This window comes from Lates calcarifer, unplaced genomic scaffold, assembly GCF_001640805.2.
Source record: "Lates calcarifer isolate ASB-BC8 unplaced genomic scaffold, TLL_Latcal_v3 scaffold_37_80, whole genome shotgun sequence".
Taxonomy (NCBI): Eukaryota; Metazoa; Chordata; class Actinopteri; family Centropomidae; genus Lates; species Lates calcarifer.
In genome coordinates, this window is record NW_026118159.1 from 381,322 (window position 1) to 407,487 (window position 26,166).

A 26,166-nucleotide genomic window follows, 5' to 3' on the forward strand; every position below is an offset into this window, starting at 1 on the left:
GACCTTTGACTACCAAAATCTAATCCAAGTCCAAGTTAACTTCTGTGCAACATTTGAAGAAATTCTCTTACGATATTACTGAGATATCACGTTAAGCCTACAGTTCTTCAGGATATTCCTTTTTTTGTGGGGCAAATATACAAATAAAAAATCAGTTGAGAAGCCAGTAAGTCAAATCAAGTCAGTTTTTGGTTCCACCGCACTAAATAACTAAATAAATAAATAACTGTAATTGAGATGGAAACAGAGCACTCTCAGCTCCGTCGCTGAATGCTAATGAAGCAAACTACTTTTGAACCAGATGTTGGAACGTGGCTGCAGAGATTTGCTCCCATTAGAGCAGTGGTGAGGTCCAACTCTACACTTATGTTGGGTTTGGCTCAGTGTTCCAGTTCATCCTAATGGTGTTGGATCGGGTTGAGGTCAGGGCTCTGTGCAGTCTAGTTCTTCAACAAGAAAATAAGTTAGGGATTTCCAACAGAATAGTTTGAATGCATCTTTAATACGGTCCAAATGTTCAGTCATAGAGATGCATGAGTTTCCATATGTCTACTGATGATTTCCTTTTCCAGAAGTGTGTGTGTTTGATCTTGTCTGAGAGGCAGTGGGAGGCTGAGACGGCCGATTACAGCTGCCGACATTTTCAACCAATTTAGCAAAGTGCAGAAAATTATGCAAATTACACGGGCAATTATCACGCTGATCGGTTAAATTACTGGTTACTATCTGTAATTATGCTCAATCATTTCCCAAGAGAGAAACCTATCAAATGCAAATCTTCCTCCGTAAAATGCTCTTCACATTCTTTCCTCTTTGCGGTGCTGTTGGCTGCTACACAGAGCGTGACTTGTTGCTGGAAGGTTGCTGGTTATAATCCTTAATCCGCTTGGAAATACTGGTGAGTGTGGCCATGAAGAGGGGATGTTAGGCTTTTATTTCAACTCAGACAGCAGCAGCTTTTTGGGGAAATTTCACAATGAGAATTCCACAGTTTGTTTGATCAGTGTAAAGTTGTTCTCTGTTCCCTGTTGTTACAATCTCATTGGCTTCTTTGTTGTTATATAGTTAAATTGCTCTGGTATTTTTGAAACTGAGCTTTTTTCCTATGTTTTTGGGCATAAATGATTGATAGAGACAAAAATCTTTGATGAGTAAGCTCCTTTTAGTTTAACCAGAAACATCACTATATATCACTACCAGACCCCATTGACAAAAACAGGGATTTTACTGAGCACAATACAGGAGCTGCTTCGATAGTCTGTCTGTGTTACTGTGTGGTACTATGTATGTATGTAAAGGATCTGATTACTTTGCCACCAAAAGTCACTGTTAACATGACTATCTGACTGTCGATCAAGGATGCTGGGTAAAAGTCAAAGGAACAATTTATAGTTGCTGTAGGAAACAGACAGCTTTCATTATTGAGCCATCAGAGAACTGAGAAATTGATGTGTCATGTCTTCAGATTATTTATTTTGCAAACCAACACTGAAGAACTGAGCAGGATTGATGTTTTCTGTATCTGTCCTCAGCAGATCTTCTTGCTTGGAGGGCCGAACATTACAGTGTGAGTCAGGCTGGACTGACTTGTGTTTTGTTGTTTCCTGTGTTTGAATCGCAGAGAAGCTACACTTGACAAAGCACAAAAGTCCGTCATCCTCAGTTAAAGCGGCTAGAACTGGAGGTGTTTTTGTTTTTCACTCTAACAAAAGGCGACAGCATCCCAGCGTTGTTGGTTTGAGGCTTTGTCCATCTCTCAGCTCTGCCAACTCCTGCTCTGTCCTGAGTCTCGACCCCCTGCTGTTCAGCTGATTACTTAATGAAAAGATTTTTGTTGGCCGTCGCTTTGTTCAGGACGTTTCCCCCCCGGCCATTCTCTCCAGACGACGTTTGGCACTGGCGTCACTTGGATTTGCTTTTAACCTCCTTCTCTGCGAGTGCCGTCAATGCGATGATACAAACTCCTCTCTGCAGCTTTCACAGGCACATTCAGGCTTCACTTTCACTCATATTCAGTTTGCTGAGTTTTTCAGCGCTTGGGGAAATAATTTTCCACAAATCCAATCTGACTTTAAGAAAATATTGCTGGTTTTAGCCCATTAACCACAAATTGTGTTTGTTGCTGACGATTTACCAAAAGCACTTTTTATGTTTTTAAATTCCAGGCAGCCACTAGTCTCATTTCATTTCAGTCAACTTCAAGGCTCAATCCAAGACAGAAAATGTTTTGCAGTGATAAAAAAAAACATGCAGAACAACCAGAGAATTTAGTCACAGGGGACAAGCATGTCCGGACTAATTTGACGGAGATCCAGTTGAAAACAGGATGTTGGCGGAGGACAACAGTTCAGTAGTCGGTGGTTTTGGATTAGAGGAAAAAAAAAAGCTCACTGTTCATTGTGAAACGGCCCATTGTGAGGGTTTGTTCATCCAGTCGAGCTGCCAAAAACTCCGTTTTTTAAAAAGGTATGCTGCAGACAGTGGGATGTTACCTCTGTAAAAGGTTTCACATGTGGTTCGTGATGTCACTAGTGTCACTTGGACATTGTTAAAGTAACATGTTTTATAGCCAGCTGTGAAACCAAATAATACAATGTTTTTATGTTTTATACTGAGCATTACAGTCACTGATTGGCTGGCATATGTCTGTTATACCACCTGTCACTTTCCAACCAGAACCCCTTGTTGTGCATTTATTCACCGCCAATGAAGTGAGAATATTTCCATTTTTCATTTCAGTGGATTTAATAGAAGAAAATCAAACTTTTGTTTAACTGACTCTCGAGCTGCACTCTGACTCTTCACACCTCAGCAATACATTTTCACACACTCCCATTTAGATTGAGCCGCTGTGTCTTGAATTCTCCTTAATTCATCTGCTCATTACTTGTATCCACACGTTCTCATCAAAACAGGAAAGCCATTAATGCAAAACACTATTTTCTCTGTTTGGCATGTCAAGTGAAAGACAGAATTATCCCTGAGTCTTTGTCTCTCCAGGTGGCTCCAGGTATAAGATGAATCATTCCTCAGATTTAACGCCTCTTCCTTTTTTAATTAGTTTTCACACAGTTCTTCAGCAACTTTCTGCTGAGCGTTTAGAGTAAACAACAGAAACTTTCTCTTAGTGTCCTGAGTTTACTGAAGTTTTAATATCAATCATATAGGAAATTTCTGTGTCACAATTTGAACAATCTCGCCAACGGTCACAGCCTATGGTTAAGGCTTGATTAAGGAAGCTTCATTTTAGGAAGCATCAGACAAAACTACTCGACTAAAGTCAAAGAAAGATTGTCTTAATGGTTGAAAGAAACAACACTGAATAAATCACAATTTACATAAAATATGAGAAAGCATCACTGAGGTTTGAGCTTTGACTGGATTAATTGTGTTATTGTGTTGCCTGTGACACAAGGCAAAAAAGGTCATAAACTTATATTCAAACTCACTCCCATCTCGGTTTGCCAGTCAGGTGTAAGAGATTAATTCTCTTGAACAAGTCTGAGTCAAGTAAACAAAGTCGAACAAAGCGAGAAAATCACCTTCTGAGGAGAAATTGTACTACAAACAATACGAACAAGTACAACTCTCTGCAAAGGCAAACTGGTACCTTTTGTTCTTTTTCAGCCATCTCGTCACACATCAGCGTTAAAGTCATTATTTTGGAATTGCATCCAGAAAATCTTTGCTTGCTTCTGTTTTGTTTAAGTGTCTCTCCATGTTTTTGTGAACACCTGGAAGTGAGTCACTCTGAGCCACAAACTAAAAACCAACAGAGTGAAAACAGCTGACACTTGATTAGAGTTTAATTTTTGTTAGCACTGATTAAAACAAAGCACGAAGCAGTTAAGAAAACCTTAGAGGACTCATTGTTGTGTCCAGGATTTTAATTGTTGTATGAATGTTAAGTACTATATGTGTCCCAGTGTTGAGGAGAAATGTATTCTGGGAAGCAGATCAATGGCTTTTGGTTGATGGCCGACATATTCTGACACTCATGCCTCAAACACAGCAGTAGAGCCATTCTCTCTGTGTGTTTTCATTGATCTTTCGATGACCTCTTCATTCGGGACTTTGAAAGGTCATTTCAGTCAGTTGTGAGCTTTTCAAAAACTAAATGGACTTTCAATCTGCAAGTCAATTTCCTGAATTTAATGGCTTGTCAACGTCAGTGAGCGTTTCAGAGATGATTTGCCTCTGGTCTCATCTGACTGCTGCACATGTTGGTTATTGAGCTGCTGTCAGTGACGGTGGTGGGTGAGAGCAGAGGAGATATGGAGCGAGCGAAACACTTTTGATGTAAAAACAAATGAGATCCAAGTTATTGACTTTCGGTGCAACAGAAAAACGTTTGTACTTTCAGGGGAGTTAACTCAGGACAGTCTACCGGGAAATGTTTTTGTATTTCAGATGTTTTACTGGTGGGCAGATGAAATGCACTGATAAACGGATTAATAAGTGTAGAAGGTGATGGACTGTGTGTGTTGTTGAAGTATAATAAATACATGATGTGTGGTCTATCTCAGATTCATGGTTGGTTGTCAGAGCAGTGAGCAAATGTCAGATTGTATGAGTCTAACCAAACAGCACAGATTCACCTTTCAGTGGGAAACAGACGAAAAAAAGTAATTGATAATCTTGTTTTGTTTTTGTTGAAATACACAACAGAGATTGAAAACAGCATTACAACAAAAAGTGGGGAAGAACAGGAGAAATATAGTGAATGAGTGATGATCAGTTTGTCCATTGACTGAATTACGGATGGAAACACAGAACAACAGATGGATAGAAAGATGAATAAGGATGAATTTATAGATTATAGGTAAATGGAAAGATGATAGGAAGATAAATGGATAAGCAGATGGATGGATAGATTGACTGGTTCCTGGACTGTAGGATGGACGAATAGAAGGATAGAAAAAATTGATGGATGACTGACTGGTTGACAGATAAATAGAGTGATAAATAATGCATAGATTGGTCACTGGATTGTTTGATTGATGGATGTATTGATGGTTAGACAGACAGATGGATGGAAGGACAAACTGGATGATGGATGGATAGAAAGATGAATTGATACCTGGATAGACATCGACATGTGGATGGGTAAACTGACAAAATGAGTGGATGGCAGATGGACTAATAGAAGGATAAATGGATGATGGATGCATAGAAAAATGGAAATAGATAATTGATGGATGATGGATGGACAGTGATGAGGATAATTGATGGAAAATTAAACAGACAAATGGATGGATGATATAGATAAAGATAATAAAAGGAAATTAAAAAGATGGACAGAACTGAAGAAAGACAAAATGTATAGTCAGACATATTTAATGGGAATGAATGGATGAATAGATAGAGAGCTAAATGGAGGGATGGATGACAGGATAGAAAGACACATTGTAGTATTGTGGATGGATGAACAGATGAGAGGTGATAGAAGGATGGATGAAGAAAAGGAAAAAGAGCATTTATAGATGCAAACATGGATGGATGGATGGCAGTTTGAATGACACAGACATATGGATAGATGGATGAAAAAACATCAAAAAGAAAGACAACTTGCATCAATCTCTCTTTTCCTTTTCACTCAGTTCCCCTCAAAATGACCCCAAACTCTCCCACTCCTTTCTTCGTTTCCTTTTCAGGCCTCCTCTCTCCTCACATCTTTCATGTTTAACTCATTCCTCTCGTTCTCACCCTCTGCTGTCTCTCCATCTCTTTTTTTGTCTCTACAGATTTCTCTGCCTTCAGCGTATGAGTTGAAAAGTTCAAACATATTTCATTCACAGAGAACAATCTGGAGTCTGAAGTTAAAATAAACCCAGAGACCCACAGAGACGATGCTGGGAGCACTTTATGGTAATCAACGTTAACAAATTAATTAATCTTAGTTTCACAGTTGTTAATCTTCTGTGTGGCTGGTTTGTATCGCTCTGTTTTTGTGGCTCATGACTCAGTGCTGCTTTTCACATATGTCATCATTATTCAAACAGGATTATTGTGTTGTATATTGTATTGTTTAAGTCTAATTATTTTCAGATAAAAGTGGAAGCTTGCTTTCTTCCTCTGTTGAGCACTGATGCACTGAACTTGCAGAGAATAATACAAAAATCATACAATATGTTCTATAGGTGAGTTTTAATGCAAGCAGCTGTCAGAGTTATACAATCTTTTACTTCATGACGGTTTTGTTACCATATTGTATGTCTTCTGTGTTTGCATTTTTGACCTTGTATGCATCACTTACCTATTCCAAAGCCTTTCAGCAGATGATGAACAGACCATAAGACTACAAAAGATTTTTGTTGATGTTCTGATCTCAGAAATTCATTTGTATGTTGGCCCGACTGAAAGAAACCTGTACAACATCTTCATAAAATGTTCTGTAGTGATGAATTTCCAAATTTTAAATTTTACTTTTTAAAATTGAAAGAATTTTTTGAATATGAGGACATTTGAGCAAAGTTCACTTCTCCCTTCTTCAGAGGCCTGTTTGAGGGTTCAAGCTTGGAATTAGGTTTGGGTTAAGGTTGATGCTTAGGACCAGGGAATATCGTCAAAGGTATAAAAGTATACAGTGTGTGGGAATGATGAACAAACAAGTGTCAGACACAACAGTTTCCACTCAGAAAGACTTCATATCAGCCCATCACAAAGACTCATGCTGAAACTTCAGCTGTCAGATAAACCCTCCCACCAACTGTGAAAGGCAACAACATAGAGAGAGATGACAAAGACTGAGACAGTGCAGTTTAAAATAGACACACTTCAGGCACTCTCTGTTTTTCTATTCTTCATCTTCATCTCTGACTCTTGTTCTCCTTCTACACCCCCTCTCTCTCATTTCTATTTTTCTATTGGACGGTTTTCTATTACCCATCTGTAAACACTAATCATCTTTTCCTCTCCCAGTTGTATTTTTTTTTTCCCATCTGACATTTATCTCTGTCACATTGTTTCCTCCCTCTGATGTGACTCATTGTTCCGTCTCAAACACTGATGTTTCCACCCCTGAAAATTAATACATTCAAACTTTTCTTGCCTTTTCATTCTAACTTTTGTTCCCTGGAGCAGCAACTTTCATTGACCTTCTCATTGACCTTAAACACTGTGTACAGCTGTCTTACGTCCAGACTGGTAGTTTAGTTGAAACACAGTCAGGTTGTGAAAGCAGCATTTTGAGGTTGGTTGAACCCAGTCAGCGTGTGAAGGAGGAAAACTAGTGGGACTTGACCTTGCTCTTCTCTCTGGCAGAGGTCACTGAAGCTGTCAAAAAGCTTTGCACTGGCAAAACACCAGGGGCTTATAAAGTGTCTTGAAATGCTGAGGGCTCTGGATGTTGTTATTGGGCTGTCTTGATTGATATATCTTTTCAGTATTGTATGTAGGTAGGGGACAGTTCCTATGGACTGGGGATCATACTGCTCATCATCTCAACACATCTGAATGACACCCATAGGACATCCAGATAATGTCAGGATCCTATAGGTTTATGTTAGGAACACCAGTTTTAATCAGTCAATACCTATGTGCCTTGGCTGTTGATGCTATGGAAAAGAAGCCAGTCAGTGGCACAAAACAAACCCAATGGGCAATTGTCCACGTCAAAGTACGTCCATCAAGGAGCTTGTGTTGTGTCTGCCAACATTATGGATAGGACTCTGACAGAGATAAGCCTTTTTAAGAGTAAGATCCTTTTTATCACGATATTTCACTACCAGACAAAAACAGGAATTTTAGAGAGAAGAATACAGGAACTGCTTGAAATCCACTGTCTCCGTTAGTTTGTTTGTGTTACTGCGTGGTACTTTTACTAATGTAAAGGATCTGAATACTTCTTTGTAGTTGCCCGGTACTCTGTTCTTGCTCAATATTGCACTTATTCCAAAGGTTTATGCCCAAAACATTTCAAAATAAAGTTCAAAAACACTTGAGTTTAAACTTTCAACAGAATTTAAAGCCAAAATGCCCCTGTGATTAATCGCTCCCCCAAAGCCTCTGCAGAGACTTGTACATTTGACTTTTTTTTTTTATCAAAGAACCAGATATTTTTTAAGACAGTTGTTCATCGTTTGGTGTCTGTCCCAGTTGTAGAAGTACTCCAAAACCAGGGGGTGTCTAAAATAGCTCCTCCCAATTCACAACACTATAATGCCTCTAATAAATTAAAACTCAAGGATTACATGATTAATGAATTTAATTTATGATGCATAAAACACATAGTGTAAGACTCAGAGCAGAGGTTGCAGTTAATCCTTAATAAAGTGACGTTATGTCACAGCGGGACTGTAAATTCTTCACCACAGTTAATCTCCAACACACATACTAATAGACACACACATCATTATCAGTGTTGCTGGTTAATTTCTCATATAATATACATGCTGACCTTCTGGTCTCGTGGTGGAACTAATTATCTCCCAGAGGTAGAAACAATCTTAAAACCTTAAAAGGCCAGACGACGACCGGACACACACCTTCCTCCCCGGCCAATTAGAAACCTCACAGTCAGCCCGTCAGCCTCTGCAGATCAACAGCCCTCTTAACGAGAAGGAAACAGACATTTAGAGAGATGAAATGGTGCAGCTTTGGTTATATGAATCTCTGTGTGTCGCCTTAAAGCTACACTCTGTGTGGTGTTTTTGTAAATTACACAGAGGAGCGTCTCTCTCCTGTTAATTGAGACCCTGAGGATTAGAGCAACAGAAATATACTCATACCTCTTTTATTCATCTTCTCTTGCATTTATTATTAATATTTTTTGGCTCACCTCTAATTGAAAAACCAGCAGTGCTTCACAGAGCAGTTATACGTCCAGTTTTTTTTAAATGATATATTCCTTAAGAATCTTTTTGGACTATCCTCCAGTTTTCATGTTACCCAGTCAGTTCTTATGTCAAATCACTGTGTGTGATTAAACCTCCTGAATGCTCTGTAAAATATATACCATTTATAGCATTATTAGGAGTTATGTTATGATTGAAGACCCATGGAGGCCCATCCATTCTGCTCCTTGAACACCTGTTGTTGTTCTGTGTAACTCTGGTGAGCAAGTACGAGAGCTGTAGAGGTGCTAGAAGGTGTATTTTCTTACCTTACCACCTGTAGAGGATGTGTCATGCACAAGCTATCAGCCAATAAATTCACTTCACTCCGACAGGGAGTTATATAAAATTCATGGATGAATTTATAATGAAGAAGCTGATCAGAAGGGTTTTTCTAAGAAAAAAAAAACTGTCATATGAGCCTCCTGTGTAAAGCTTGTTATCATGTTACTGTAATTGGAGAGGCTGCCATTTTTGAGTAAATCCACTTGGAATATATTACCAATACTCATTCTGATTCAAATGCTCATTTCTGATTAGCTGCACTTTTTGGGCGACTGTAATTCAGGATATTCAAAACCAATATGAACTGGCAGCCGTGAAGAAAACACAAGCATATGCAGGCAGTGAAAAAACAAAAGACGTCACATCTGTTTTAGCAGCTACTCGTCTCCGGCTTTTCTCCAGCACATTTCAGCTCCAGTCTGAGACTTTGTTCTGACTGAAATGAGTGCGTCTCGGCAAATAAGCTGCAACAGTCGCCAAAAAAATGTCAAATTCTCCCATGAGCAAGCCGGGTAAGATTTAGTCATTAGAAATTCAGATTTAGCATGCTGCATGCCAGATGACACAATTTTATGCCACATCCTCATGAGTTCCAGATCATGTAGATTCATGCAGATGTTTGGTGAATTGATCAGATCAGATCAGTGTAAAAGGTGAACTTCTTTAGCTTTAGCAGAGTGAACAGTTTACTGTCCAGATGGAGCAGAGTGTGGACCAGCTACAGTGTGTTATTTACTGCGATCAAACTGACAAAACACACACACACACACACACACGACACAATTATATACCAACAGTGATGAAAAATTCAGTACATGCCAAACACACTGAGGCAGGAGACAGCAGATACATACACTCCCTTTTTCTCCTGTCTCCATTATGAATTATTAACAGCACATTATCACTGTTTCCTCCTCATTTGGCACATTAGCTCCACACACACACACACACACACACACACACACATTCACACTTACAGTTCAAAACAGGTTGTGAGCTGCAACATTTTCCCATCCCGCAGTTCATGTAAAACACTTTTAATGCTCTCCTGCAGCGGTGAGGTTCATTAATCCTGACAGGAGACAGCGTGTCTCCACTGGAGGCTCACACCTGCGCTCTCAGGTGATTTTCAGATGTGGCATCCATTAAAGGATAAAACTGATGGACTCTATATTTGTCTTGCTGTCAGAATCCCATGAAAAGACCCAAAACAACAGTGTGTTAGTCCGTCTGTCAGCACTCTCTGACCTCTCTATTCTGTCTGTGGTTCTCAGCTCCCAGACACAAAAATCACTTCGCAAATATATGAACATATTTTCAGTTAATCCATATTTGGTGCTCTAGTGAGCATTAGATTGCAGCCAGATCATAATCAAAGGGTAATTAAAGAGTTTGATTGATAAAAAATGTAACTGAAATTTAGTCTAAATGATTTACTGAATTAGTGTTATTTCTTTTTCATACCACACATCACAAGTTTAGTTTATTTCAGAGGTTTGTCAAATAACAACAGAATCTTTTAAACTTCAGACGAACTTTTCGAAATAAAAGCTCTCAATAAGCTCAAAGTAAAGCATTACTGCAAAAAACAGAATTTCATGATCATGATAAACTGGAGTTGTATTTGTTAGAGGCGAAAGCTAAAAACAGACTAACTCTTTCTGGCTTTCTTTCCTCCGGTGGCCACTCCACCATGAACTGGAGGCCTGCGAGGGGATGTGGTCTGGGACAGGCTTACAGGGACCTGCAGGAATCTAAATCAAAGACGATAAGGGCATGAATGACCTTCAGTGTTGTGAGAGATGATAAGAAAATCCAAAATCAAAACATTCTTATCAGCCAAAAGAAAACAGACTGCGTGCCAAAGAAAGTCATATCAAACCAAGTTACTCTGAGTTTTAATAAAAGAATCTCTGAGTTTGTTTGTGCACTGTGGACCTCTACTAACCTTTCTTTGACACGACGCTTCTCTGAAGGCAAAAGAAGATTTTTGTTGTGTACTGAAACTTTTACTTGGACTTACTCGCTTATTCCTGACTTTTGACATTTGGATATTGGACATTTCTTGCTAAGGGCTGGATGAGAAAATCAATGCCACTCTTCTGTCTTTCCACCAAATATATAAAAGCGATCTGGCTTAGCTTAGCACAAAGATTGGAAGCAGAGGGGAATCAGCTAAACTAACTGGCTGCTGATTATTGGCTTCATATTTAGCAGAGACAGCTGTTTCTATCCTGCCTGCTTAAGGACTGTTCATCTGGGATAGGCTCTAGCCTCCCGTGACCCTTAAAGATAATCATTATGGATAATGAATGGATGGATAATTATATTTTATGTTAACGTAGACTTCTGTTGTTTTGTATGTCTTCATGTTGGTTTAATGTTTTCATGTTTTTATCTTGCTTATACTTAAAACTGTAAATACCTCTGCTTTAATTATCAAATATGGACAAGAAAAAAACCAACCAACCTACAAGATGTGTTTTTTACATGGGGTGAACTGACCTATTATCCAGGATAAAATAATCAAATATTAAAAGCAAAGCATCAGAAATACTCCCTGGTGATGTTATTAACACCAAACCTCTGTGCCTTCTTGCAGAAGTTCCAGTCTTGGCTCCCTGCAGCATTCCACGCTGAGTTCTCTAAACCATGAAGGCACAACGCTGAAAATGGAAAGACGCCCACTGCTCAGTCCGCACTGTTACCAGAGGCTTAAAGCACACAGTTATCAGTTATTCAAACAGTGTAACAGCAGTGAGGGAGCTTACAGGGTTAGTGGGGCCGATAAGACAAACTCGTGCCACCTTGAGTGAATCTGCATCTTGGTGCATCATGTTCAACAATTCTCAATTTTCTGATATTCCACAAATACAACTTTAAACAACTGTAATTTCATGTTCATTTATTTTCATTTGTCACAATTCTACCGATCAGATTTGCATGATCTCCACAAATCATGACTCTAATTGGCTTTAAACATCAATTTGACAAAGTTAGAAATGCAAACTATACATGTATGGTTCTGTAGTGATTGGCCAATCAACCTTTTTTCCAGTCAAACCAGAAGCTGTAGTTGTGGTTGTCAGGAGTGGTATAACCGAACTCCTTTAACTCTTAATTATCCCTTCACATTTCTGACTGGTCAACCGTCTGTGAAGCAGCTGGAATTGGTTGTAGATGCTTCAGAGCTGAGAAAGCCTCTTGGATGAGAGTTGAAACTTCTCCAAGTATCTACAACCAAATCCAGACTCTTTCCCTAGCTGGGAAAACAGCCATCAGAGAGCACAACACCAGAGCTATCTGAATGACTGAACAAACTGGAGTGTTTCTAAGATCTGGAATAGGGTTAGTACAATCATGATGGTGCTAGAATTGCCCCGTATTTAATCTGAGAACAAATAGAGTTAAATAGAGTGTCAGTTGTATTTGTCATAAAGGTTATGTCTGGTCACATTTTACTGTAAGGTTTCATTTCTTTTCATCCATCTGAGGTTTGGTTCAGGGGTACAGCAACATGCAGACGTCCCACTGTGAGATCATTAAGATTCTCCTTTCATCCTGCCTTTATTTCCCTGCAGCTACCGCTGTTTGTTTCTCTAAATTACTCTGAGATGTTGGGAGAGGCTCCAGTGTATGTGTGTGTGTGTTGGGTTGTTTTGATCCCAGATTAGCGAGTACTTAGAGCTGCTTCAGGTGGGTGAGACACATTTCCTGTCCCAATATTATCTGGTCTAACTGTCAACTCACTGTAAAAACCATTAAAAGTTTCTTTTGTTGCTTTCTTCAACTTAAGGGCTCCAGATAATTATGATAGAGCACGTTTGTACCTGATTATGATCGGGAAACAGAGTCCTGATCTTCTGAGGATGTCCTTGAAAACTACAGTTCCTTCTGCTGGCTCAAGGTATGCTTTAAAGGTCTGCTGAAGTGGTATCATTACTCTCTTAAAGTGATATATTTCCTTTTGAAACCAGATATTTGGAAAGGACATAACATAGTGGGATGATGTTGATCTGTGTCAATAGGTAACAAATTCAAATATATGATAGTGACTTGCATTTATATCTTTGCAATGATTTAGCAGATACGCTTGTCCATAGTCAAACAATAGCACATTTCCACAGGCCACAGTTCTGAGGCAGGAGCATGTCGAGGCAGAATATAAGCTGAGTAAAGCAGAGGGAAGCTACAGGCAGAGCTGAGGCCGTGGCCTGGTAAAACCTCACGATGCTGGGATAATGTAAAGAGACAGGCTGTGTTGTTCCCGCTGAACTCAGGACCTCTGTTCTCCTTGGGGAAGCATGTTTGACTTATTAAACACACAACAACAGAACAACTGAGCCATGATGCTCAGAAATGTAGAGGCCCCATGAAATGAAAAATGCATTTTTCATGTTGTAATCTTGTTGTAGCGCGATGTAAAAATGACATTTTCTCACATCTTTATATCAGAAATTCATCCTTTTTTCCTCCGAGACATTCGTTTTATAGATGGTAATGTTTGGTTGATTTGTCCATTGCTTTCGATCAAATATCTAAACAACTTGTCAGATGGATTGACATGAAATATGGTTCAGACATTCGTGGTCCCCAGAGGATGATGAGAGAGAAAGTCTCATAACTTGTGTGACCCCTTAGTACCACCATCAGGTCAAACTTTTAACCTCTTCAGGACCTTGGTTTATGCTTAAGTCTGCATCAGCTCTACTTTGCATTTAGCGCTAATAGGAAAATGTTAGCATGCTAACACGCCAAACTAAGATGGTGATTGTAAAAACTAAGCATTAGCATTAGCATTTGGCTCAAAACACTTCAGTGCCTAGCTCAGCTCACAGTTGTTTTATTCGTTGTTGTCATTGTAATGTTTTGTCACCATTTAACCAGTTGTGATCAATAGCACTGCTAGCAACCCCTGAAAGAACCTGGAACTCGTATTCAGTATCACCTTCTAAGAAATGTACGAACTTGTTCCCAACACTTGTGAAGAGTAGTCGAAATAAGACGTAAAACTTGGAGCAATAATTATGTTTCATCGAGTTCTGGCAGTGGAAAAGCTTTTTAAATGACATGAAAATGGTGGTTTAGGGCCTGAATGGTAACAAATGTTTTTCTGGCTAAAGATGCCTTTAATGAACAGGATGATGGGCAGGGTGAGGATATAACAGTGACTTCAAAGAGAAAGAGGATTTTATTGAACTTGTTTGATCAGCACTTTTGGGATTTTTCTCTCCACCCAATTTCAGATTCTAACCTCTGTTGATACTTCATCCATGAAGTTAACATTATGCTTAAATCTAGTGTTTTTGGGTCAATAAACAGTGAAGCACAAGTCCTCAAAGAAGATTATGTTCAGTCTGCCGAGCCTTCCCCATCAGCCCATTCATAATTGATTACCTCAGCAATTTCAGAGTCTATATACAAATCCCACAATGCCTTCTGAAATCATAATATCTTCCCCAGATTGGAACCACCCTGTGTCATAAAGCAGTAGGAGATATTTTCACTGAACTTTCAACCTTGGCGGTGCTCTGTTGAGAATGAACTCTCTTCACAGGATGAATGTTCAGGCCCAAATCTCACTCAGTGCAGTGGGCTTCATGTGAAAGAAACAAGCACTCATATATTATTCAGGATTAATCTTTGAACTTTGGCTATGCTCACTGACTTCCTGTAACCTTGTTGAATTTAGAAAGCTGTTTCTATTATTTATTTATCTCTCCGTGGGAGATAACAAGCTCCATTTTTCAGTGTTGCTTTGGATAATTCACAAAGCTTGCGTAATACAATTTTAAGTATTATAAATTGGATAAATAAGGGGCGAAGGTGAATGGCAAGATGCCAGTTATATGTTTTTAATAATTTGTGTGTAGTGAAACTTGGGAAAGGAAACTACACAACACTTTTGGTTAATGGACTAAAGCATGAAGAAGCATTGATTTGGATCTGTAATTTACAGGTTTTGATGAAGAATATTTAGATCTTGCTAGAGACAATATTTTCCAAAAGCAAGGACCTGTCAGAAAAGTAAGGAAAGGACATTTGTGGAGAATAATACTTTTAAAGTTAGAGACATTTCAGAAAATGTTGACATTTGTGGAAAGTGAGAACAAGTTTTGAAGGTGAGGAAATTTCTAAAAAAAAAATAAGGACACTGAGGACAAGTGAAGACATATAGAGGCATTATTGAAAACAGTGTTAAAAAGCAAAGGTATCTTTTGGAAAACGACATTTTAGAAAAGTAGGACATTTTTATGAGTCACTACTTGTTTGAAAAGTAAGAGCATTTTTTGGAAAAGTGGTGAGGACATGTTCAGAACAGATGTTTGGAAATGAAGACAGTTGAAAGACCTTTAGATTGAGATTTTTTTCAGTGACTAAGTGATTGGTTTTGGGTTAGGGTTAGGGGGGACATGTTTAGGGCACTGCCAAGATGGCTGCTGAGTGGCAAGACTTACCCATAAGGACTTTGTTAAGACTTTGTTTTGGTCTAAGTTCAGAATTAGGTTTAGGTAAAGGTTAGCATTAGTGGCTGTGGAGTGTATTGCATTAGTGAGGGTCCTTACAGGTATAGAAGTACAAATGTGTTTCATCTCTGCCTGCTGGCTCATATCAAGTGAAGCCATGTGTGAAGTCGGGGAACATTACATTAAACCAGAAATACAAAAAACCCTGCTCGATCAGCACAGTTATCTCAGAAATCCTTTATCTCATTACACGCACACTTACACACACACACACACACACAGGCCTATTTAAATACATACACACACACGAATAAAAAAGTTAGTCAGAGTAAACTATTCTGAAAAGCCTCCGGGGAACAAATGTGTGTGTGTGTGGCTCTACACTCTCCTGTCTCTGTCAAACACACACATATCATTTAACACCATGTAAGAAAATTTAAACCATTTTCCTGTTTACACTGTAATTAACTGTTCAGTGTGTCCATCAGTCTCTTCCCCTGCTCCATTCATACCAGTCATCACACACACACACACACACACACACTCCAGACACCTGTCTTCATGAATCAGGCCACAGACTGAAGCTCAGTTGTGTGTGACCAGCAGATATTTGCTAACTTCATGCAGACGCTGGATTCATATTCATCCCTCGTGTGTGTAATGATGCACAGAGCAGTTTCATTTACGAACAAAGTGATTAACATGATAATGAATTGTTTCCTCCATTCCCTGTCACATTTGTTTTGTGTCGTGATGTATATGCGGCGAGACCCTGTTATCTGATATTTACAGTTCAGCACTGTCACTCAGTCAGAGGGAGATCGAACCTGAAAAACCACAGTTACACAGAGAAACAACAGGTGTTCAGGGAGCAGAGAGGGAATAACAGAGGACAAAATGATCCTGAAGCTGAGATTTTGAGGTAAAATAAAGAAAAAGAAACTTCAGGTTTGTAGCATTTCTTTTCTTTGTTCTTATATTCAGTTCACAGTTCATTGGAAATGTTGCACACATATTGATTTTATATGTGTGTTACTGGAAGGAGCTTTATTATCATTTTCAGCAGCATCTGACTTTTCTTATCATTTAATGATTATTAAGAAGTTTCTCACTAGATGATGTTTCTAAAATACTTTCCTGTTATTATGTTGTACATGGTTTTATTTCCATATAAATGACAACAGAACAGTGAAGTGTAAAAAACCTACAGCAACGATGTGAATATATTAAAGAAACGACATTTATTTTCTATCGCACAGAGACAACACCAAATGGAAGATTAATGAATGCAAACCCACAACAGAAACAACAGACACAACACACAGTTCATCTATTGCCTGTAATTTATCTCCTCCTTTCTTCACACATAAAAATCAGTGATGTGTGAGAAATATTCAAGAATAATTAATAGAAATCTCGTCCTGCCTCATTCATCTTCTCACAGTTTGCAGACCATGTGATTAGTTTCCTCGTGTCATTAAGACGTCGCTTTCAGCTCGGAGAAGTTGTGGCTTTTTTAGTGTTTCATGGACTAAAAGGTCAACAGATTAATCAAGAATGAAAGTTACTGTTAGTAGCAGCCCTGATTCTTTACAGACACGAGGGTGGCATTGAACTTCTCATCTAACTCTCAGCTGATTGGCCGGTGGAGCCGCGGTATATGAGCAATACTGCAGCCGGCCACAAGGGGGCGATCGAAACGTTCTGGCTTCAGCTGACATATCGTCCATCTTTTTATATCGTCACTGGTTGACTGACTTGTTTCTGCTGGGATAAAGCTGAGTGGTGGTTTCCTGTGTTAATGTTCCTGTGTGCTCCGTCACACTTCATCACTCTCAGGACTGAGATGAAATGACTGATGCTCACAGGACGTTCCCAAAACGAACAGCGACACAAAACGTCCTCGCTTTGAAGGACTGTCCTCATGTTTCTACCCTTCTAAGGACAATTTGGACTCATGGGTGTGAGAACACACACACACACTTGAGTGACCCACTTTGCTGGCAGCGCGACAGGATGCTGCAAGTTCATTTAATGAAGCGCAGCCACCGTCAAATAGTTTGTGGGAAAGCTGTTAACCACAAACTGACGGTGACGAGCAAGACACTCTGCCGTCTGACTTCCTGGTGCTCGGCTCTCTCTCGTTTGCCATTAAGGCGTCCGCTGGGAGCGCGGAACGAGGCACGAAAAGACGAGGACAAATTGACTTCCTGTGACAAGATTATGCACGGAAACATGCACACAGACTCACAACACATTCACCTGCAAACTCAAACAGCAGGAGAAACACAAGCACACAAACACATTAACATTATTTTCTGACATGCACACACACACACACACACACACACACACACTGTCACAAGAAATACACAAATTCAATTTTATTGCCACACACACACACACACACTTTGGCAGACAGACTGTGGTTTGGGTGGCTGAACATTAAAAATGCATCAGAAGCCAATTAGGGCAGAGGAAATAGAGAGAGAGGGGGAGGACAAAAAGAGGAGAGGAAAACAAGTCAGCGAGGAGAGAGAAAAGGAAGGAGAGAACAGAGAGGAGGAGGAAAAGTGATTTGACAGAGTTTGTAGACACAGATTATGTGGAGTAAGCTGAGGCTCTGGTGTCGGCAGTTATACACAGTGAAACCTAATTATGTTCAGTCCCAGACTTCATCCTCACTCTGTTTATGTGTAAAGACATGAAACAGGAGGAAGAAGGAAACAACCTGAGATGTTTGATAAAGCTTGAAGTCAGAGCTGGTTCTGAACCGTCCTCCAGTTATGTTGCTGTAGGCCCAGACCGCCGCGGGTGTTCCCATGATGCACTGAGCCTCTCTCTCCCTCTTTCCCTCTTCATCTTCTCTCATTCATATCCCATGACTCCATGTTACTAACTCTCTGCAGGTGTTTCTGTCTAATCTGACGACAGAGTGCTCTAATCACCTGGTGTTGCTAACAAACCTAAACTCAACGCTGCAGTTTTCTAAGAAAAATGTCGTTTTATTTAGTTTTGTTTTTTATACTTTGTCACAGTTAGAAACTCAGACACAGACATTTGAAAATGCACCTGCATTGTTTTGTATTTTGCGACTTTCAGTCAAATAAAAGAATCTTTCCAGTCATATATCTCATCACTGAACTTATGGTCTATCCTCTCGTCTCGTGAGCGGAGTGTATCGTCACAGGCCGACTGCAGACGTCCGCTGCAACTGCATGAAACTGAAAATACAATGAATAGTGTTTGGCCTGGAAGCATTGATCACTAAGGCATTGATCTGCTCATTCCTACACAGCTCCGCCATGTTCTCCTCTTCCCTCTGCAGTGAGAGAGCCATGAAAGAAGGTGAGAAAGATGAGGACGGAGGAGGAGGGGAACCTTTGATTCTCTCCAGTGTGTTCTCTACATGATCTGACGACAGGAGAGGTTTCCTGCTGGGACTTTATTTCCCTGCAAATCACCGTCACCGTTTCCCCCGAACAAAGACTCGGCTGACTGGAATCATCCTGGGCTTCACCAAAACACACAAGGCAGACAATTTGTGTGCAAATGTTGACCTTCCAGCTGTGTGTGTGTGTGTGTGTGTGTGTGTGTGTGTGCACCTGAGGTATTAACTTGTAAAAGGGTTTTGACGACGGAGGAGGAGGATGTAAACCCCTGTAATCTTGCAGGGCACAGGGCGTGACGAGGGATTGTGTGTCTGTGTATTTATGTGTGTGTGCTAAATGTTAGCAGAGGAATATGTGAAATTGGGGTCGAAATGTTGAGCCACTGCAAACGCTGCACTTCACTGACTGAATACTAACGAGTGAACTGAAACGTCTCCTGCTGGCTGTTTGTGTGGTTGTTGTTCGGGCTGGGTATCGAACAACAACAGCCTTCTTCTGTTTAAAACTGTCCCAAAGTCTGATGTGAGTTATATATGTTAATATGTCCCACCCCAGCCACCGTATGCAGGAATCCGCAGAGTTTCAACATTTTTAATGCATCCCTTAAACCATCAGCTCAGCTGGCTGAGTGAATCTGTTAATCGGTTTGTTTAAAATGTAAAAAGGAGCTTCCTCGTGTTTTAAATCAACATGTTTAAAAACTCACCAACTGGGGCTGTGACTAAAACTTCATCCTCTCTAATTGAGACGCAGGAGAGCTGCTCTGTTTGCCAAACTGAGCTTTAAGGTGTCTGGTGTTTACACCGGTGGGAAATCTGACGAATCCAGATTTTAGAGAGAGATACAGAACTGGAGGAGCATCCCAGAGAGCGTGGTCCACAAACTTTTACCTTCATTTCTTACGCTGAAACTCGACGCTGCTCTGCTCTGGAGGATTAAAGGCATGTTGCTCTTCACTCCCTGAGCTCGGCCTCTTCCAGCTACTCCACATCATACACCAATCAGTCGTACATGAGGAAGGGCGAGTCTTTGAATTTGAAATAATTGAGTCAATTAAATGAAGCTCACAAACCAACAACATCAGTAAAAGTCACTTCAAAGGGACTTCAAAAACGTCCGTCTTCAAAAGAGCAAATTATCAAAGGATTCAGGCTGTGGATTTGTGTTCGTGGACGTGTGTGTGTGTGTGTCTTTGTGCTCAAGTGTGTGTTATCGGTTTTCCAGTGTTAAAACGATTGTTCAAGTCTTTATCCGCTATGAGCCTGAGGACCAGCAGGATGTTTTTTCTCTCTGAGGCCCAGAATCTAGTTCAGGCTTTTTTTTGGTTTTTATCTCAGTGAATAAATGTTTGTGTCACAGTGAGTCATTGGACAGATGATTTACTTCAGTGTGTTGCTGCGTCTCCAGGACCAGTTCCTGCACATACAGACCTCTTTCACACTGATTTTCTTACTGTATTTTGGGTATTGTGGTATAATGAAGCAGAGCATGTTTCAAATCCCCTACATTACTGTAAAGAGGATGTACAGCTGCAAATTGATCACGTGGCTCCATCTAGTGGTGTGTAGAAAAGTGCAACACAGAGAGTTTTAGTAAACGTTCACTGTGTTTATTCTCCTGTTACTTGCTTCAGTTTTATGCACAACACATTTCTGCTTAATTTTCTTTCCTCTGATTATTTATTTAGTCTTTTCTGTTCATGCTGTGTTACATCTGTAGTAATAACAAGAATGTAAAGAAATGTCCAAAAAATACCTCAAGAGTTTTGATTAAGAAAAACCCTGAAATTTTTTAGGTAAAACGCGTTTTTTAAAACTATTTTTGTCCCGCAAGAGTTGCCATCTCGGTGTAAACAAGCGGCAACGCGATTGGCGCCGAATGTGCGAAACGTCCCGCCTTCGCTTCACTTTCCCGTTCCCCCATTGGCTGACAGACCCATCATTCAACTAAACCCGGAAATAGAACCCAAACACGTTAGAGTTTAGTTTCCTCTCGTACGTTGTAGTTTCTGTGCAGCTTTTCAGAGCTCCAGGTTCAAACGTAACGTCGTGAAAAGACGAGAAACTACTTCTACAACTAAACAGAAATATAATAAATATATAAACACGAGTGGACTTTATGTATTACGTTCAAATGAGCCGGGGATTCGTCTTCAGCTGCAGTTTAGCTCGAACGTTAGCCCGGATACAGACTGGATTTGACTCGGTTTGGTAAGTCCTGACCATATTTTCCTTCTGTTTGCTTTTAACTCGAGATATAATAACTTTAACTGATGAAGGTGGATGGAGCTACAGTTAACCTGAAGGATAAACCGAGGACACATCGTCAGCTCTGTGGTCGTTAAATCCACATTAGTCAGTTTAATGTCAGCACAGTCTGAACCCTGTGACTTTATTATGATTATTTCTACAGTTCAGTGTTAATCTGACTGAAGTGTCATGGCGTCGCTCAGCAGTCTGTCTCTGCTGGGCTTCAAGCAGCTGTCGGTCCACCTGGTGGACTGCATGAAGACCCCGGCAGACCTGAGACCAGAGGTGAAGCAGGAACCAGAAGGTGAGCAGCTGCCACGAACATGTGTAGACGTTTAATGTCTGTTGTTATAATTTACAGATGTTCCCTAAATGCCTCAGATGCAGGTGGATGATAGCCAGGTAGCTGTGCACAGAGAAGCCTGTAGTCCGCACCCAGTTACTGCAGCACGTGCAGCCCAGACTGGTGTGTGTCTAAAAACGAGTAAACCAGGTTTCCTCATCACTCTTTGAAACTTCAGCTCGTTCTCAACCAGTGTGAACGATCGAAATCAGCAACAGATAAAGAGAGAGAGAGAGTGTGGCTGTGAGAGTGGATACTAAATCTAAGGTCTAGTCTTTGAGATGATCTAAGGGAACAGGAAGTGGTGATGACTTTACAGGATTGTGTTTCAGTTTAGCAGCAGATCAGAGTCTTTGTTCAGCGTCCTCATGTCTTCAGCAGCCGACAGAACTGTAAATCCACCTTTCTGGCCCTGACTGAGCTTCAGTTCAGCTTCAGTGTATCTGTGTCATATAACATGTAGTGTGTGAAACTCTCTGACTGCTGCAGCTGTGTTTTTAACTGAGCTGGTTTCCTCAGACGACCTCCCTGTCCTCGTGCTGAAGGAGCTCTCTGTCTGTTTGGTGGACTGTATGAAAACCCCAGGACTGAGCGGAGAGACCGTCCGTCAGGAGCAGAGCTTCCCCAGCGTCGAGGTCGAGTTAGAAGAGGACAACGAGCAGCTGGAGGCCGACGGCTGCTCTGAGAAGCCACGCGGTGAGCGGTGCCGCACCGACCTCAGAGCAGACATCAGTTTGTGTAAAGAAGAAGAGGAAGCGTTGGAGTGTGACGACAGAGGCGTCAGCTGGGTGGAAATCAAAGCTGAGGAAACCGATGAACTCCAGCCGGGTCACATCGTGGCTGACGGGACGCTGTTGGTGTTTCAGGAGGACGACGGCGGCTCAGACGGGGTGACGTGGGTCATACAGGACTACGAACTGTCCGAGTCCCTCAAATCTGCCATGCTGAGTCACGCAGGCGGTGATTCAGAGGTGCGTCAGGAAGAGGGCGACTGCGGGGACACGAGATCACAACACAGAAACATTAACGTCACCACAGCAGAGCAGCAGGACGCTGAAGACGAGGGAGCTTCTGAGAGCAGAGCTGGAGGTAAACGTTTCTTTAAAATCAAAGATGAATCCGCGTTTTATTTTACTCACTAAAATGGTTTGAATGAAAACTGTTTCCTTCTCCAGCCCCGTATCAAACCTCCAGATTGTTTCTTTGGTTCTTCTTGTCTATGACTGAAAACTGGTCAGATTCATTCTTTTCTTTACTTGTTGATTTATCACATAGTTCCAACTACAAACAAAAAGACACAAAATGTTAATGTCACTGTTCCAGGATCAGACTACATGTTATATAACTAACTACAACTAACATCTACTTTATTCCAAATAATTTAGTTTGGTTATTTTGTAAAAGTAACAGTACTTTACTGCTGCGTTGCTGACTTTACCACTGTCTTCTTCTTGTGTCATGACAGCACAATGGAGTTTTTGTCAATGGAGTCTGGTACTGATAATTAGAGATGTTTCTGGTGAAACTAAAACGATCTTCCTCTTCTGTTTATCTCCTTGACTTCCATTCTCCTCATCTCTCCTCCCTGGCCATCTACAGAAAAAAACACATCCCAGCTTTAGTGTAGGGCAGATTTCTAAATTGTATTTCTGCCTTTTCTCTCCTCTCTTTATAAATCTATCACTGCTTCTCCCATGCTCTTGACAAATGAAAACGGAGCAGAGAGGAACCAGCAGGAACTCCGATCTCACCGCTGCGAGCATTGTGGGAAATCGTTTGCAAGGAGAAGCAACTTCGTCAGACACCAGCGGCGTCACTGCAGCGTGACGAGAAGTACGCCGACCCAGACGGAGCAGGAGACGCATTCGTGCCACAAATGCAGCCTGACGTTTCGGACTAAACGCCACTTGAGGCTGCACGCACACGTTCACAAAGAGAACGCTGAAAACCACGAGGGGAAGGAAACATTTGAGGAGGCTCCACGACAAAGATGTCACGCCTGCTCGCAGTGCAACAAGAGCTTCTACCTGTTACGCACCCTCCGGCAGCACCTCCTCACCCACACCGGGGAGAGGTCTTTCAGCTGCAAAGTGTGTGGGAAACAGTTCGGGAGAGAAGGAACTCTGAAGGAGCACCAGCTGATCCACACCAGGGAGAAAACTTTCACTTGTGAGCAGTGTGGGAAGACCTGTGCCAGAAGGGGAGACCTCAAAATACACATGCTCAGTCACTCTGAGGAGAGGCTGCACAGCTGCCGCTACTGTGCAAAGCGCTTCAAGCAGCATTCGAAGCTGAAGCAGCACGAACGCATCCACACGGGGGAGAAACCGTACCAGTGCAAGCTGTGTTCAAAGCGCTTCAGGATCCAGGTGTCGCTGGTGGCGCACCAGTACACCCACACAGGAGAGAAACCCTTCAAGTGCACCCTGTGCTCCAAGGCCTTCAGCGACAGAAACAACCTGAAGAAGCATCAGATGATTCACACCGGGGAGAAACCGTACAGCTGCTCCTACTGCGGCAAGAGCTGCCGTCTCCTGCAGCATCTCGTCATCCACGAGCGAGGCCACACGGGAGAGAAACCGTACACATGCGACCAGTGTGGGAAAGGTTACTCCCGTCCGGCCGCTCTGAAGTCACACCAGGCCAGCCACAAAGACAAACCTCCACGCTGCTCCCTGTGTGGGAAGGAATTCAGAGAGCTGGCAGAGCTGACCAATCACGAGTGCCGGGAGACGGCAGAGAAACCGCACCGCTGCTCCCAGTGCGGCAAGTGCTTTTCCCAGGCAACGAACTTGAAGAAACATGAGCTCATCCACTCTGGAGAGAAACCCTACGAGTGTAAAGACTGTGGGAAGCAGTTCAACCACAAGAGTAACCTCACTAAACACATTCGTATCCACACAGGAGAGCGGCCCTTTGAGTGTGAACATTGTAAGAGGGGCTTCAGGCTCCTGCAGCACCTCACAAACCACCGATTAACACACTACAAGAAAGAAACGTTGGATCAGAGACTTTGAAGGTTTTTTTGTGGCTCAGGAGGCAGAGCAGGTTGTCCACTAATCACAGACTTGACTGTTTACTACCATGTTTGTTTCTGCTGGTGAGACATTGAACCCCAAACTGCAGTTGTTTCTTGTATGTGAATGGATGAGTGAGAGTCAAACTGGACTGTGTTTTAAAGGGGCAGTTTGACATTTTTGGAGATATGCCCATTTGTTGCATAGAGTTAAATAGTGGATTGATTTCACTCTCATGTCTGTATGATTAATCTGAAGCTTAGCTTAGCTTAGCATACAGACTGGACTGCCTGTAACAACATTCACCAAACAAGCAGTTCTCAATAATCCAGCACTTAACTCTTCATAAAGCCATGAAAATTTGCTTTTACACCACTGTTTTAGCCAACAGTGTTTTATTATTATCATTACTTTGATACAGTTGGTCTGAATTGTGCAGAGTTTCCTTCGTGAATCTCCTAAAGTAATGTCTGATTCATAGAAATATCATCACAGTGTTGATTCGATGCATCATTCAGTGGAGGTGTTTTTTAGTGTCAGTCCCCTCTCTTCTCAGACCAGGTGTTGCATGTATGAAGTCTGTGGTTTTCCAGTCTGCACGCACAGATTCAAAATGATCACATGACTCTGAGTTTCTCTGTAGATATCAACCGTCTCATCCAACTCTCTGCCAGAAAACAAATACGAGTATTTCCCAAACTGTTGAACTTTGCCTTCAAAGAAATGCTTTTTAAATGGAGCTGACAGTTTAACGTGAAGAGAGACACCACTACAGGAAAGTGCTGAACACATCCTGAGTTCTCCCTTTTTATCAAATGCAGGGAAACTCCTCATTGACTGAGATTTATTCAGAAAGAATAAATGTTTTGTTATTTTGCTGCTTTTAGATTAAGTGAAGACTGACAGGAAAACAAAGGAAAAAGTATGAAAGTATTTCTAAGGAGGTGGTTTCTCTCATCGCGTTTAACGAACTAACTAAAGTACATTTAGTGTTCTCTTGCTTTTAAAATGTTAAACACTTACCAAAGTAAGTAAGTGCTATGGATGTTTCACTTCCAGATTTCTGTCCATGTTAAATGGCTATAAGCAAGTGCCTTTAATTTACATATTATTGCCAATTAATGTTGAGGTTTAATTAATGTGACCATATTTAGAAAAGTCCAGCAAACGTCTAAACGTGAAATGATACTTTGTTGGTAACTGATGAGATCAACATCATCAGTGTTTATTCAGTATTATTTGACTGTAACCTGAATAAATTAAGCTGAGTCTGTCAAAAAGAAGTAACTTCTTTTTCCCTTTCAGAGTTTATCTGGGCTCCATCACATATGACCAGAGTCCATTTAACTCTTTACTGTCACTTGTTGTGTGTGTTATTTGTTTAGATCACCCAGTTGCTTCTGAAATGTAGTGAAGTAGAATATAAAGTGCCAAAAAACAAAAAGTAAAAGCAAGTACCTCAAATTTGTACTTAAGTACAATAACTGAATAAATCTATTTAGTTACTTTCCATCTCCGCTAACAGGGAGGTCTCAGGACATTGTTAGATAATGTGGATTTCATATCAAACCCTGAGAAC

The 26,166-nt window shown here is 40.9% G+C and overlaps 1 protein-coding gene and 1 long non-coding RNA gene across 3 annotated transcripts; one reads left to right on the forward strand and one right to left on the reverse strand.

The window, feature by feature from the left end:
- The first annotated feature begins 20,504 nt into the window (after positions 1-20,504).
- LOC108874362 (zinc finger protein 260) lies at positions 20,505-25,870 on the forward strand. Of its 2 annotated transcripts, none has more exons than XM_051069536.1 (4): positions 20,505-21,188; positions 21,431-21,531; positions 22,090-22,659; positions 23,293-25,870. In XM_051069536.1, exons 1-4 carry the CDS (start codon positions 21,097-21,099, stop codon positions 24,585-24,587), a joined length of 2,058 nt encoding a protein of 685 aa, XP_050925493.1. In that variant the 5' UTR covers positions 20,505-21,096; the 3' UTR covers positions 24,588-25,870. The 2 variants fall into 2 exon arrangements, with proteins under 2 accessions (XP_050925493.1, XP_018518312.1); XM_018662796.2 differs by having other exon boundaries at positions 20,510-21,188; positions 21,391-21,531.
- Positions 22,417-23,251, reverse strand: LOC127142257 (uncharacterized). The gene is made up of 3 exons (XR_007812744.1): positions 23,009-23,251; positions 22,710-22,851; positions 22,417-22,561 (listed from the first exon to the last, which is right to left on the reverse strand). It is a non-coding gene; the product is annotated as an uncharacterized LOC127142257 (long non-coding RNA).
- Positions 25,871-26,166: the final 296 nt, after the last annotated feature.

Coding starts and splice junctions, on each gene's coding strand:
- LOC108874362 (XM_051069536.1), top strand. CDS start 21,097: ATGTATTACGTTCAAATGAGCCGGGGATTCGTCTTCAGCTGCAGTTTA. Junction 21,189..21,430: donor ACTGGATTTGACTCGGTTTG/GTAAGTCCTGAC, acceptor GGCGTCGCTCAG/CAGTCTGTCTCTGCTGGGCT. Junction 21,532..22,089: donor GGTGAAGCAGGAACCAGAAG/GTGAGCAGCTGC, acceptor TGGTTTCCTCAG/ACGACCTCCCTGTCCTCGTG.